This window comes from Thamnophis sirtalis, unplaced genomic scaffold (assembly GCF_051295495.1).
Source record: "Thamnophis sirtalis isolate CommonGarterSnake01/CBP01778 unplaced genomic scaffold, rThaSir2_p1.2 scaffold_5, whole genome shotgun sequence".
NCBI lineage: Eukaryota > Metazoa > Chordata > Lepidosauria > Squamata > Natricidae > Thamnophis > Thamnophis sirtalis.
This window is the reverse complement of record NW_028261385.1, coordinates 133,632,833-133,648,009: the sequence shown is the minus strand read 5'-3', so window position 1 is coordinate 133,648,009 and position 15,177 is coordinate 133,632,833. Positions and strand designations below refer to the sequence as shown.

Genomic DNA, 15,177 nt, shown 5'->3' with positions numbered 1-15,177 from the left:
TGAAAACAACAGATCTTACTGCGAGTAGTGTGATATGAGCAGCCCACAAACATTAACCTGTTAGTCAAATAAAAAAGTATTTAAACTTTCACAGAGGAAGGGGTAGGTGGGAACAGATTTCAGATTTATGGAGACAGAACCCTAGGATCTTGTAATTGGAAACAGAAAGAAAAGTCAAAGGAACATAAGAAACTAAAAGAGCATATGGTGAAATAAGGGCAAATCAATATGTTTTTTTGGAGGAGGGGAGATCAGAGGGCTCAGAACCCAAGCTTTGAACTGGTTCTGGTTTGAAGAGGAAATCAATGAACAAAACATTGAAATAGGGTAGAAGCTCCTGAATGGCTTCGGTGATACAATTCTGGACTAAGAGCAGGAACAAAGAGAGGAAAAACCAACTGCCCAGGCCTAGAAAGAATGGAGGGGGGTGGGGAGGGAGGAAACCTATACCACCTTTACAATATTTTCTTTGGTTCTGCAGTTGGCAGTATGTAGCTTAAAAGGTTCCTTGTTAAAAGTGATATTCTGTTAATCCAGATAAAATCAATAATTTAGCACGCAGAGAAGCATTTGGCACGTAGTGCATCCTTTTCATGTTTTTGACAAGAGAAAAAACACGGTGCTTTGTTTTTAATATGCTGTTGTGGTGCAAGAATGAAAGTATTCCCATAAATCTGTTAACATTAGCACATTTTGTTTGAATTTAGTACCATGGTCTTATTTTATGTTTTCAGATAAAATGCTTCCGCTTTTGAATGTCTCCCTGAAACGGTTCTGGCTTTACTATGAAGATGTAGAGTATTTCACACTTAGCAGATGCAGTCCTTGTCATCAGATCTGATTACAGAAAAGCTCTCAATCTTTCTGCAGCCATTGCACGGGGAATGGGAAACAAAGTAGGCCTTTCAAAATATCTAGTTTGGCAACTTTTAGTGCAGTCTAGATGCTTATCTGTAAATGCACAGATCTGTGTGTGTGTGTTTGTGTGTGTGTGTGTGTGTTTTCTTTTCTCTTCTAATAACAAGCTATGGTAGCTATTTTTATAGCAACTGTGATTGTATGTTTTACTATAACATTTTATCTGTATGTAGAAACCACGGAATAAATGTTCTGTATTGTAGAAATTAAAGCATTCTCATTAGATTTTGAAGACAGCAACAACAGTATGTAAAAACACTTCTGCATGAGTTGCTCTGGTTCACAGTGAGCTGTGTATTGTTTTCCCCTATTGTTTTCTCCTTCATGGCAAAGAGCCTGGTTATGTCAGGGTCTTTCTTTCTTAAGGAACTGTCTGTATCTACCTGTACTGTATGGCATATATGTCCTATGTCCGTGATGGCGAAACTATGGCACACGGGCCATAGGTGGCACACAGCGCCTTCTCTGTAGTCACACAAGCCGTCGCCGCAGTTCAGCTCCACCACACAAGCACGAGCCTCTCCTGCTGGCCAGCTGGTCATTGAGTCCCTGCACATGAATGCATGGGTGGCACATGTGCAGGGGACACGTAAGCATGCACTGGGGGAGGACGCATGCAGGGGGTGGACCACATGCATGTGGGTCACGTGGGCATTGGATTTTGGGGGTTGAGGCACGCACTGGATTTTGGGGGTTCGGGCATGTGCGCGCTTTGAGCATTCGGTCTGGAAAAGGTTAGCCATCACTGTCCAAATGGCACCAAAGTTCTGTGGATTAAGCAGTATCACTTCATGGGATTCAATAACTAGACCTTGAATATTGTAGCATCTCCCTTCTGAAACAGCTTCCCCCATAGATCTATTCAGCCCTCACTCTGGCTTTATTGAAATAACCCCTTAAAATGTGACTCTATCCCCAGTCTTTGGGCTAGAATGGAGTGTGCGATGTTTAGAGGTTATGGCATTTTTCTCTCAAGTTTGATTTTTTTTTATATTGTTCTGTATTGCATTGTTTTAAATTGATATTATATGCTGTCCAGATTCACAGTGGAATCATATGTCCTACAAATTTATAAATACATTTCCCCATTTTCTGACTGGCATTCTTTGTATTAAAGAGGAGGGAATTACTGCAGGGTTTTTTTTTGTTTCTTTAAAAAATGCATTAAAAATAAGATTTTTGTTGTTGTTGACTTTGAGTGTTCTGTTTAATCTGTAGGCACGAACAACATCCTCCTACAAATTTGAATTAGCAGATTGTAAAAACAATATTATTACTTTACAAAATAGAACAGAGAAATTAATAGGGGAGTTTAGGAGTTTGGCAGATAAGAAATTGATTCTCCAAGTAAAGGAGTTGACCTTTAGGAATTTTGAAGGGCAAATCATTATACTGGATGTATTTCCAGTTTGGGATTCTGTATCAAATTATGTTTGTTGGACATTCTAGGAAGCTCTTTTTTAAAAATAAAAAAAAACTTAAATACTTTTCTCAAGGATGTTGACATTTAACATAGAGTGCCTTGTCTTCATAATACCTAAATCCCCCCCAAAAAATATTATAATTGGAAGCAATTTATATAGAAAAATAGTAATTAAATCAAAAGCATTTATCTGCCTTTAGAAATCCTGTCATACTCTAAAACTCTATGGCACTGTTCTTTGTGCACCTTACTCCTTTTATATGTTAAAACTAAATAATTTTCTATAGCAAATCCACTTTCTACTCATCTTTCCTATGCAGTGTTGTCAAAGAACCATATAACATGGAGCGGAGGGGTTGTGTGATACAGGACCCAAAACGGGTATTTGGGGAGGGAAAGTGAAACATAATCCTGCTTTCATAAACTAATCTGTCACTGAGAGCTGAAATGGCAATTTATGTGATCTGGTGTTTCATTGTAGCCTGTCTCTGGTTTCTCTCCCCGGGTTATTGTGGTACCTCCTCTATGTGTTAGAGGCCATTCTCCTAGGTGCTGCTTGGAGTGTCCAAGCACGGGTTAACTTCATTTGCCAATCAAAGAATTAAAACAAGGAAATTACCTCTAGTGGCATGTTTGTGGTCTGTGTGTGTATGTGTGTGTTTGTGTGTGTGTGTTTTCTCCTGAGGTTTAAATTATTAACTTCTCTTTGTTTTTTTGCTTTGGTTCTCGATAGGCAATCTGATAAAATCCCGGTGAGAAACGGCAATTGCTGGTTTTGCCGAGATGTCACGGCACCACAGCCGGTTTGAAAGAGATTATCGCACAGGATGGGATCGCCGGGAGTGGAATGCCAATGGGAATCATGTGAACAGCAACAGTAACTGTAACAGCACAGTGAACAGCAATAGCAACAATAGGCCAGGTCTTCTGCCTGTACCAATTGTCCAATCCAGATTGCATGCACCGGCCACAGGGGTTTGCACTACTGTGAACAGCGATGTGATAACTACCCTTGCAGCCAGTAATTCTGCAGCCTCAACAACCAAAGTAAGAAGCAGCTTTTTTTGTGTATCTTTTTTTAAAATTGATAATGAGTTAAAAACTTTTTAGAGGGTATGAATTTTTGCTTTCGGTTGACTTGCCTGTTGATGGCAGTCTGCACTGGGATTCTGCTCTCATATTAGTTTATGGTGCTCAATTGCCTAGAAGTCCGTAGACAACTCTTACACTGTGTGGTTTGTATTGTGAAGACACTCAAAATCAGCCCAAATCAACTCTACTATGAAATTTTGAACATATTACCATAATGTTGGTAATTTTTGATTGCAGTTGCCTGGAGCAGCACTAGAAAATGCTTACCATTGCCTCTTGGTATCTGTATGACCTTTTTTAATAGTTTACTATATGTATACTATTGTATTATAGAATTATTTAAAGTACTGGTAATGGTGATCTTCTTAGTCCTGTTATATGTGTAACACATTGTAGCTGGGGTCTCTCGTAACACTAAACAACAATGCAGTTGCTTGGTTTAACTTTTGTGGTTTGTGAATCATGGTTGATGGCTTGCTTTTTTGTATGAAGTAACATGATACACAAGGCAGACAATTATCTATTTTAGTTTATAATTAAGACTTACTAAATATTCTTAGAGAAGCCCAGTATATTTCTCATAAGTAGAAGTTACTGACTTCTCTTCCAGAAGCAACACAGCTTCTCTTGGAAATTAACATCCAGAATATTTTTAGCATTCAGTTGCTGTCAGAGATTCTGTTATCTCTCATGTTTTTTAAAAATTCAACTTTTCATCATCTTTATTCACCCAGCATATTTCCCTACCTTTTATTTATTTTTTTCTCACTATAGTAAGACACTGTCATCTGTTCTAAGCATTCCCTTCTTGACTTCTCTTTTTACTTAAACAATGTACTGCGTATCTTCATTCAGTTCAAATTGCCACTGTTTGTGGCTTGTAAATAAGAGCTTTTCTCAGATACCTTGGTAATTTACTTATTTAGGTCAAACATCATGAGTACATTATTGTGCCATTTGTGGGATAACATTTTTATGAACAGTACACATAATTTAATGTCATTGCAACTTTTTACAGATGTCTCTACTGTATACTAACAATGAAAGTTCTTTGCCTGGTGAGGAATAAAAAAAAAATGAAGGAATAAAAGATGATCTTGGCTTATAATGTCTATGGGGGCCACATTAGGTTGTGTTTGACCTCAGAGGACTGGTGTGGGCATGGCCAGCTAAGCTCAACTGAGGATTCTTGTCAAAATAATGTTGTCTATGATATATTTAACCATAAAAACGGTTTATTATGAGATATCTTTTTTGGGTTATTTGGCAGTTGGAGATTGCTTTTATTTTTCATTAGCCTTTTTAGGATATTTCCCACTTGAGATTTCAAAACTCCTCCCGTTTCCACTTACATAATTCAGTTTTTCAGTAGACACTGTAGAGTTGTTTGTTCATGTGTGCATGACTATCCCTGTCTTTATCACTCTATATTTCATCACAAAATAACACCAGGGCAATGTATCAATTACAATACAAAATAGGTTAATATCGTAGGAAGGAAAAGCTGAGAAAGACATATTAAACTGGAACACTCTAACATCTTTTTTGTTATGGAAAGTAAAGTGCAGTCTATTAAATCAATCACTTAGTAAAACTGGATTTTAACTGGATTAATTTAAAAAATCACAGGTTTTAACAGGTACCAAACACTAACCTGCAATTGTTGTGTGATGATAGATATTCCACAATTATGGACCTTCTTATCTTCTTACCTGTGGTGGCCAAGTACTAAGGCGTTCCTGAGACCCTCCCACACTCTCATTATAATTTCCTTTCTTCCTTCCTTCCTTTCTTTTTTCTTTCCTCTTTATTCTCTTTCTTCTTATTTCCCCTTTCCTTATTTTTCCTTCCTTGCAATCTTCCCATCTTTCCTTCTTTTTCTTTGTCTTTCCTCTTTCCCTTTCTTCTTTCCTGTCCCTTCTTGCATGCTTAAATGCAAAAGGGGAAATATGTCTTAGATCTGACTGGCGTATCTTGCCTGGAAATAGCAAAGGACTGGCTCATGGTGCCTCTACTAGCGAAAACAGAGCTCAACGCCCCCCCCCCCCAATGAGCTCCATTTTCACTGGCAGAGGCACCACGGGCCAGTCCTTTGCTATTTCCAGGCCAGACACGCCAGCCAGATCACCCTTGACACCCCTGCTCTACGATAAACATTCCAGTTTTCTCACCAAAACCCTCGTGCCTATAACATTTTACATGTTGTGGAATTCTTTCTATCTGGATGGGATTAAGGAATACTCTGAAGTCAATTTTCCCAATGTTCTGTGTTGCCTCACAGAAGTTCCTCCTGGAAGAGGGTAGCAGACATAATTCAGTGTTACCAGCTAGCTAAGCAACAATATAAAGAAACGTGTCTTAAGGTATAACTATATTTTGGAGAATTCCCTCCCCCCCCCAAAAAAAAAACCCCACACACAGATGATTACACTATCATCAACATCAATCTAAATATCACACCCTTTTGATATAAAAGTTTGTCATACAGTCAGTCAGATCTTCAGGCTGGATTTGGCAATTTTTTCAGCCTATCAAGTTCTTCCCAAGGATCTAGGATAGGCAGATGATATAAATATTTATACTGATATTTTATTTGGAATAGTTATTCTCTAATCTTTACTCTTTTCCCTGTTTCCCCCAAAATAAGATCTCCCTGGGTAATAGGCCCAATCGGGCTTTTGAGCGCATGTGCTAAAATAAGCCCTCCTCCGAAAATAAACCGTCCTCAAAAATATTGCAATGCAGCAGCAACCATGAGGTGACCACGTTTGCTGCCTCCTGCCCCTCAAAAATAATAAGACTTCCCCGAAAATAAGGTCAAGGGCTTGTTTTGGGGGTCAAAAGAAAATAAGACCCTGTCTTGTTTTTGGGGGGAAATAGTATCATCTGAGTCCTCTTTAGTTAGGACACTGATAAGTAAGTAATAAGCTATATGGAGGCAGCTGTTCAATTCAATCCCCTTTTGCAGAAAATACTAAGCTCCAACACTGACGGGATGTGCAGGACAAACAAATAAATATATTTAATGTTCTTTTTTTTTTCTTCATGTCAAATTTAAAGAATAGCTAAGATGTTTAAAATATATAGAGTAAACCGCAAACCAGCAGATTTTGTGGAAACGTTTGTGATAGTTGAATGGGAATACATGCATTTCTGGTTTTCACTTTATAATAGACAAAAAAGCTTTCCTAGAGCCTTTTTAATGATTGCAAGTGCCAAATAAAACAGATGTGTAAGGGGGTGGCGACAATACATTTATTTAAAGGAAGCCAAGCTTGATTGTTTTAACTATGTTTCCATACCACATTGTTTCTACCACACATATTAAATAAATACATTGATGCAAAAGAAGAGGAAAACACTTCAACAATGATTTATAAGAGTAGTGTCCTTTAAAAAAAATACTTCAGTATAATGCAACAATTTCCATTTGTTTTTTTTTTTTGTTTTTTTTAAATAAAATATTTTATTCAATTTTTCAATTTTCACATTCCATTTGCAATCATTTATACACAGGGTATTTACTATAAGAAAAGAAGGAAAAAAAAAGGAATAAAACGAACAAATAAAAAGGAAACACAACTCATCATTCACAACCCCACCTAACCCTTGCATCCTCCATACACCCCATCTACCCCCTCCAACTTTCCTTTCTCCCTCTAACACTCCGCTCCTACTTCCCTTTCCCCTCAAACCTTCCTTCTCCCCTTACTCCCCAGACACCCTCCTTACATACTCCTTACATTCCCCTTACTCCTTCCTTACTCCTCCCTCTTCCTTCCCTCTACCTCCCTCCTTGGTGTATGCCTTTATTCGAGTGTTGTTTAATCTAATAAAAGTAAAGTGAACCAAGGAAAAAATAATAATAATAATAATAATAATAATAAAAAAAAAAAGAACCACCGTATATAAATACATTCTTGTTCTTATTAAGACTATGTTAACACCCCCCCACCCCACCCCCCACAATCCCCATCCCTAATCCTCCCGGCTTCCCAGGGCCCACACCTGGCACTACCTTCTATCTAAAATATCTTGTATACATATGGATTAAAAAATAAAAGTAATATATCAAAAGAAAAAGAAAAGCAGAGAAAGAAAAAAAAAAGGAAAGAAAGAAAAGAGAAAAGAGAAAAAAGAAAAAAAGAAACCACTCTTTGTGTTGATCTCAGCCCCCCATCTTTATCTATGCTTAAATAGTATAAATCATTCTATCTATATTTTATTCTCGTCTCTTACTTCTTTGCTATTTACCCCGATCTTCTGTAGACTCTCCCGTTCCCATCCTAAACCTCATGATCCCTTCCAATAAGATTTAAGCAGCATGGTTCATGCCATATATTCAAATATAACTTTACAGACAAGTAATCAAACTTTCCCTTCTAGTAAAATTTAAACAACGTAAATGATCTTTCTTTACCCCTTTTTCAAACAGTAATTCAAAATAATCTAACCAGATTTCCCCTTCTTAGTAAAGTTAAGCAGCGTAGATCAGATATTACTTTACACAGGAATCAATTTCTATCTTAAGATAATTCCAACCGACTTCCCCTTCTAATAGGATTTAAATAACTTAGTTCATTCCACATGCATTTTACCCTCATCCCCCACTTGTCTGATATTTACCACTATCAAATTTATACTAACATTTGTTTAAAATATAACTCAGAACAATTTGTAGCATGAATCATTCCACATATTCCAATAATACTTTCAGCAAGAGTCAGTTAACCTTCTATTTTAAGGTAGTCCCTTCTAACAAAGTTTAAACAACATAAATCATTCCGCATTCTTTTTACAGTTATCTTAAGATAATCCCAGGCGGCTTCCTGTTCTAATAAGCTTTAAACAACGTAAATTTTGCCCTCTTCCCTTGCTTGTCTGATATTTACCACAAATAACGTAGTTCATTCCACATGCATTTTACCCTCATCTCTTGCTTGTCTAATATTTACCACTATCAAATTTATACTAGCGTTCATTTAAAAAGTAACTCAGAACTATTACAACCAACTTTCCCTTCAAATAAAAGTTAAATAGCATGGATCATATTCAAATAATACTTTCAGCAAGAGTCAGTTAACCTTCTATTTTAAAATAGTCCCATCTAACAAAGTTTAAACAACATAAATCATTCCGCATTCTTTTAACCACTATCAAATTTATGCTAACATTACTTTAGAATCTAGCTCAAAGTAGTTTCACCCAGCTTTCCCTTCTGATAAAAATTAGTCCACTTTTTCTACCGGAGAGAGGTCTCAAACCCCCATTCAGTCCTCAACTTTAGGAAGTCTTTTGAAGTATCTAAATTCTCGATCTGCGTTCTTCTGCTTCTCCGGGGGAGGAGGGGCTGCCCCCTCCATCTTGCAGCCGCATGGCCAGCCGTTTGCTTTCTCCTTCCGCTTGTCTGTCCTCTCTTCCAAGCGCGTCAGGAGGTCCCGCCTTCAGAATCCTACAATAGAAATCTTGAGCCTCCGAAACAGAGTTAAGACGAAATCTTTGATTCTCAAATGTAACCGTGATGCCGGCAGGGGCCTCCCATCTGTATCGAATCTGTTGACTCCTAAGCTCTTTGGTTAAAAAAGTGTAGTCCCTTCTTTCTCTCAACATCTGGAAAGGTATATCTTTGAAGACAATCACGTCCTGGTCATCAACTCGGAGACTGTTATTATGAAACTTTTGCACAATCGCGTTTCTAGATTCTTTTGTAGAGAAATGTATAATTATGTCCCTCGGGAGCTGTCGCTGTTCCGCTATCAATGAGTTCTGGCGATAGATTTTCCGAATCTGCCAATCAAAGTTAAGTCCCGGGCTTCCCAGCGCATGGCTGAAGGCTTCAGCAAAGGTCTGTTTCAAATCCTCTTGCTCCTTTTCACGGAATCCTCTGACCCTTATCGCAGATGCCTTCCTATTAAAATTTATCATCATAAGCTGTTCTTCGTTATTTCTAATTTTTTCTTGTAAAATTTGAATATTGGTAGTCAAATTAAAATTAGCCTTCTCCAGACTTTCCAATTTGTTCTCTATTTCAGCAGAGTAATCTGACAGGGCAGACACGGCTGCAAACGTATTCGCCTTCATTTGATTAACTTTAGATTTTAGATCAGCATAAAGTTGCAATACAAATTCCTTAAGTTCTTGCTTAAAGGCATTAAATATTTTAAAAAGATATTCCTGTGTTAAAACTTCTCCAGTAGAGGGCGTAGGAGACAAAGGCTGTGTTTCCAAAAAAGATTCTTTAAATTCCTTAGACACATTTGTAGCAAGACGTTTCTTTGATCTGGGTGCCATAATAAATAAACAAGTAAGCAGCACTTCGCTCCCCTCTATTTCCAAAGAAAAAGAGTTTATTTTGTTGAGGAGCGGTCTGCAGGAAGATAAGCCCGGCTAAGTACATCCAGTAATCATCCACGGAGAGGAATCGCCATTTTGAAGTCTATTTAAACAAAGAAGTCTTTAAGACGAATGGTGCTGGTATTTAAGATAGTAATAAAAGCATAAATCTCACAGGGGTGGTACCCTCCCGTATCAAATCTAGCTTGAAAAAAACTTTGTTTTGTCCTGGGGGGGGCTAGCCTGTCTGGGGCTGCCAGAAAAAAAAGGCAGCTGAGAAGAACTGGCCGGAGATAAAGGCTCCGCTTCGGCTGGATCTAATCTCTTCCACAGCCAAAAAAAGAAAAAGGCTGTGGCTTACGAATAGACCCTAACCTACGGAGCTATCCTCCCTGCCCCTTTCTTAGCCAAAAAGGGGTGCTATCTATGATCTTATTTAGATATACAGACCAGATCTCTGAGGAGCTCGGTGGAGCCCTCCTCGGCAACAGGCCACGCCCACAGGAAGCCAATTTCCATTTGTTAACAAAGAAACAGAGAAATAATATTTCACTAAGCTGCTTTTTTTTGAAATTGCTGTTTAACTGTGTTTTGATTGGAGAAGAGTAGAAGGCAAGCTTCTGAAGCCAGCACAATGGATTCATTTGTCTTGACCTCAACTCCTGAATATTATGGAACCCATTTGTTGGCTGCTGTTAATCTATCGTTGCTCCAGATGTTTGAGACTTACTAAGCAGCCTTTGTTTTCAAAAGGAAAATATTCATCAAATAATTATTCTGAAGACATTATTTATGTGGATAATATCGTGAAACCTAGATTCTTCAGGACATTTTCTTTTGGTCTTAGCATCCAAGCAGCAGAAACAAGGCCATTTCTGAATCTACCCAGATAATACACTTTTTATTTGTTTTTATTTTATTTGATATTTTTACATCATTTCATCAATTGATATTTATGTCATTTAGATCATTATGTAAATGATGCAAATTAGTGCAGATAAGATGGCAAATGTCAGTTGTGCAGATGATATAAATTATATGAGTTATATGATTCTGATTTAGTGGATTTTTGGCTTTAATGAAAACCCTTTCATCCTGAGGGTCTGTTAAATTGAAGTTTTACTGTAACTAATTTTTAAGACAGCTTTCCACAGCAGATTAAGTCATCACTATATTGTGATTAAATGTTCATATAAAAAATGAAATGAAAATGTTTAAAAGGGATAGCTGATCATGTATTTCAGACCAATAGTTACACAAATCAATCCTAGATATGTTGATCAAACTTCATGATTACATTGCTTGTATGAAAGGACAAACAGCTCAGAGTAATGTTTGTGTACACAATATGACAAGCAATTTTTAATATTACTTATCTTGAGAGTCTTCTTGATATGCTGTTTTTCTCTCATATAAGGATCTATACAATCCTTTCTTTGGTTTCACACCATTGGAAAAATCCTTTATCTGGAACATTTAAACTGCGGGATATATTTTTAAAATTTTATATTTCTAATAATATTTAATTAAAGTTATTCAAGCCCCAAGTTTGAGAGGAGATGGGATTTTTTTTCCCCTTGGCATTACTTTAGCAAAGGGATTTGGTGATATAATTTTATATGACAATGTTTAAAACCAAGGCTTCTTTTGTTAACAAAATTAACATATTTTAAAATTCCTTTGAGAGAGAGTCGGGATTTTCAAGTAGCACCAAGAAACGAGGGGGGGGAGGAAGGAAAGCAACTGATAGAAGTTGTCACTTGAATCAATTATTGTTAAGATTTTCCCTTTTTTTGCTCCTCTGGGATATTCATGTTCTCCCTGTCAATGGAGATTAAATTGGCCAGCAGGATCCCAGCAGAGTTGAGTTGTCGGATGTCACAGAAAGTGGCCTTCTCCCACATAAAGGCCAGGGTTGCTGCTTTAACACTACCAAGCATTTTGAGATGAAATATCTACCTTTGGCCTGCCTAGTCCTCTTTTCAAAGAATGCAATGTCTTCTGTGTAGGTTATTTTTCTCACTTTCACTCATGTGACCTAGAATGAAAAAGCTACTGTACCACCATAATAAAATTCAGATAAAATTACCTCTCATCATGGAACTCCTGACTCTGCATGGCTGGTGGGTAAATTTCTATGGCTCAAAATGGAAGAGGAAGGATTACCGTATATACTCAAGTATAAGCCGAGTTTTTCAGCCCACTTTTTGGGCTGAAAAAAGCCGCCTCGGCTTATACTCGAGTCAGTGAAAAATTTGCCCGAAATGGAGGAGGAAAAGGGGCGGGGCCATGCCGCTGGGTAACGCTCGTGAATGGCCCGGTGCCCCTGTGAGTTTCCCCTCCCTCTGTGTCAGTTTGCCGTGCAGCGCACACCGCACCATCCCCCCTCCTCACGTTCTAATGTAATACAGGGCTGTCTTACGATTCCCCTTCCTCCCCCTCCTGCCGCTCTACAACGATGTCCCACCTCCTCCTTGTTATGGCAAGCAGGCACATAACGATGTCCCAGAGCTAGTTTACTGTTTTTCTTTGAAATAAATATTCAAAAACATTATTGGTATCTATTTTTATTTTTGAAATTTACCGGTAGCTGCTGCATTTCCCACCCTAGGCTTATACTCGAGTCAATAACTTTTCCAGTTTTTTGTGGTAAAATTAGGTGCCTTGGCTGATATTCGGGCCGACCTATACTCGAGTATATACGGTAAATATTGAATGAATCAGGACAGATTTCCACCACAGCATTTTTCTTCTGGTTTTTTTTTTTCTTTTCTTGAACTTTTGTTTTTCTTTTCTTTTGCTTTTTTCTTTCTTACTTTGTATTAGTCTACGTTAGCCTTTAGCCTTTTATTTTAAAAGTATATATATAAATAAAAATTATATATACTGACTAAGGCATTGTGACTATATATGTGTGTGTGCTTTACATTTAGGTCCCCTGTTTTTCATATTCTACAAAACTTGACCATCCTTCTGTAGCCTGTTTTGGAAAACTCACTCTAGGCTTCCTTTGATTTAGATGCTGTTTTTCAGCCAAAGCTATTGGATTGCCTAGACAATTTAGGAGGCAAAAAGTTCCAGGCTATTTCTCTTCTTGTCTTGTCTTCATCTTTCACCCACAGTTCTCACCCTCCCGTCTTCAAAACATAGCAGCTAGAAGACAAATATAGCTGTGTTCTAGCAGATAACATAAAAACACCTTCGAGTTTGAGTTCCTGAAGAAAAAGTAGGTTATAAATCAAATAAATAAATTAGCTCGCTAGCTAGTTATTAGCCAGAGGTTTCCTGACTTTCCTCTCTGTAGGCTACAATAAGCCTCAAACCCCAATGTATTATTTAAAACTCCATGGCATGAAAGAAGGACTTCAGTAATGATTGGCTGAGAAGTGTTTAAAGTTCCAAAGAACACAAGTACAGGATGGAGTTTGTTAAAAATGAAAAGGCCTTGTTCCTAATCAGAGGCTATCTACCCAGCCTTGGTTGTTCCTTCTTTCCCTCTTGAATTCATGCGTCATGAATATTTTAATTTGCTTGCAGAGGTTTAAATGACTCAGTCCATTTCCATGATGACATTGCACCATACTGTCCAAACAGACATTGATTGTTATCTATGATATCATTTATCATGTGTTTTCCAAACATTACAGCATCAATTGGCCAAAATCAGAATACATTCCAAGTTAGGGCAATTTAGGGCCCTGTTTGGTTCTTATGTTATTTATATACTTTAAGATGCATCTTGTGTAAAATATTTTTTTAAAAATTAAGGGAAATAAAAAGAAAGGGGAAAAGAAAATATGAGATACAAGGGAGGAAAGAAAAAGGTGTTGACTTCCGACTCTTTTTAGAGCACTAAAAGATAACAACATTATAACCTCAACTTTTTGCTTTTACACATTCGTATATAACCAGCCATTTCTGTAACAAGAAGTCTATCTAAACAACAAAACTAAAGTAAGACTTTCATATTCTCCTCTTTGAATAGAACAATCAGTTTAATCATTACTGCATTATCTTCTTGCTGTTGAAATAGTGTATATTTCTATTTGCACTTGATAATCTTTATAAACAGGGTCGCAGTGGCTCAGTGGCAAAGACGCTGAGCTTGTCGATCAGAAAGGTCGGCACTTTGGCGGTTCGAATCCCTAGCGCTGTGTAATGGAGTGAGCTCCCATTACTTGTTCCAGCTTCTGCCAACCTAGCAGTTCGAAAGCATGTAAAAATGCAGGTAGAAAAATAGGGACCACCTTTGGTGGGAAGGTAGCAGCGTTCCGTGCGCCTTTGGTGTTTAATCATGCCAGCCACATGACCAAGGAGACGTCTTCAGACAGCACTGGCTCTTCGGCTTTGAAACAGAGATGAGTACCACCCCCTTGAATCAGGAATGACTAGCACATATGTGCGAGTGGAACCTTTACCTTTAATCTTTATAAATTACCACCATTTATATTAACAAAGTTCACTGTATTCTTTCAGATTCTTTAACCTTAAAGGGAAAAATATTTTTTCGTCCATTTTAAAATACGAACCTTTTATTTACAAAACATTTTAAAATTAAAACATTCTAATACATCTTTTTAATTTTCTCTTAGCATACATATGTTAAAGTTCACTCTCAGACCTATACAATTCTAACTAACTCCAATTAACTCATTAAATTTAGAGTCGTGGTAGCGCAGTGGTTAGAATGCAGACCTGCAGGCTACTTCTGCTGACTGCTGGCAGTTTGAGTCTCACTGGCTCAAGGTTGATTCAGTCTTCAGTCCTTCCGAGGTTGATAAAATGAGGACCCAGATTGTTGAGGGCAATATGCTGACACTGTAAACCGCTTAGAGAGCACTGTAAAGCACTATGAAGTGGTATATAAATCTAAGTGCTATTGCTAAATTTCGATCACTCCCTCCAAGTTAACTTTATAGAATATTTTTTCTTCTTGTTGTATATATCCTTTTTAAAGCTCTAGATTTTTCTTTAAGCTAATACATAGTTTTCTTTAACTTTCTCTTAACATAGGTATTTTCAAATACGTTTTCAATAATATTTTACAAACTGTAGGAATTACTTAAGCATTATGTATAAAGAAAAAAAATACATTTTCAGAGTTTAGATTAAGACTTTCTTTCAGTTACAAATATCAAACCAATGAAAATCCATCCTAATTCCAATTGAGTCATTAAATTTAAGTCACTACTTCCAATTTGTTTTCATGGAATAAAATCTTTTTCTCCTCGGGAATGTTCGTCAAGTGGTTATAAGCTTCTCTTTTTCTTAAGGATTTCTCAACTTTGTTAATATCCATGAGGAAAAAAAAGCCCCAACTTGTCTTTTTAAATATTGCAAATTTTCTTGCAGTTTTTCTTTCAATTATATTAGGAGGCTTCTATTTAAGCCATCATAATAAAAATTAGTGT

The 15,177-nt window shown here is 37.2% G+C and overlaps 1 protein-coding gene across 2 annotated transcripts in view; it reads left to right on the top strand.

Annotated features, from left to right (window-relative positions):
• Positions 1-15,177, top strand: part of KLHL29 (kelch like family member 29) — a 445,288-nt gene that overhangs the window by 155,696 nt on the left and 274,415 nt on the right. For both annotated transcript variants that reach the window (XM_087716963.1, XM_087716962.1), the window contains one exon: positions 3,075-3,388. In XM_087716963.1, the coding sequence (XP_087573089.1) occupies positions 3,125-3,388 (264 nt within the window). In that variant the 5' untranslated portion in view covers positions 3,075-3,124. The remainder of the gene's footprint in view (positions 1-3,074; positions 3,389-15,177) is intronic.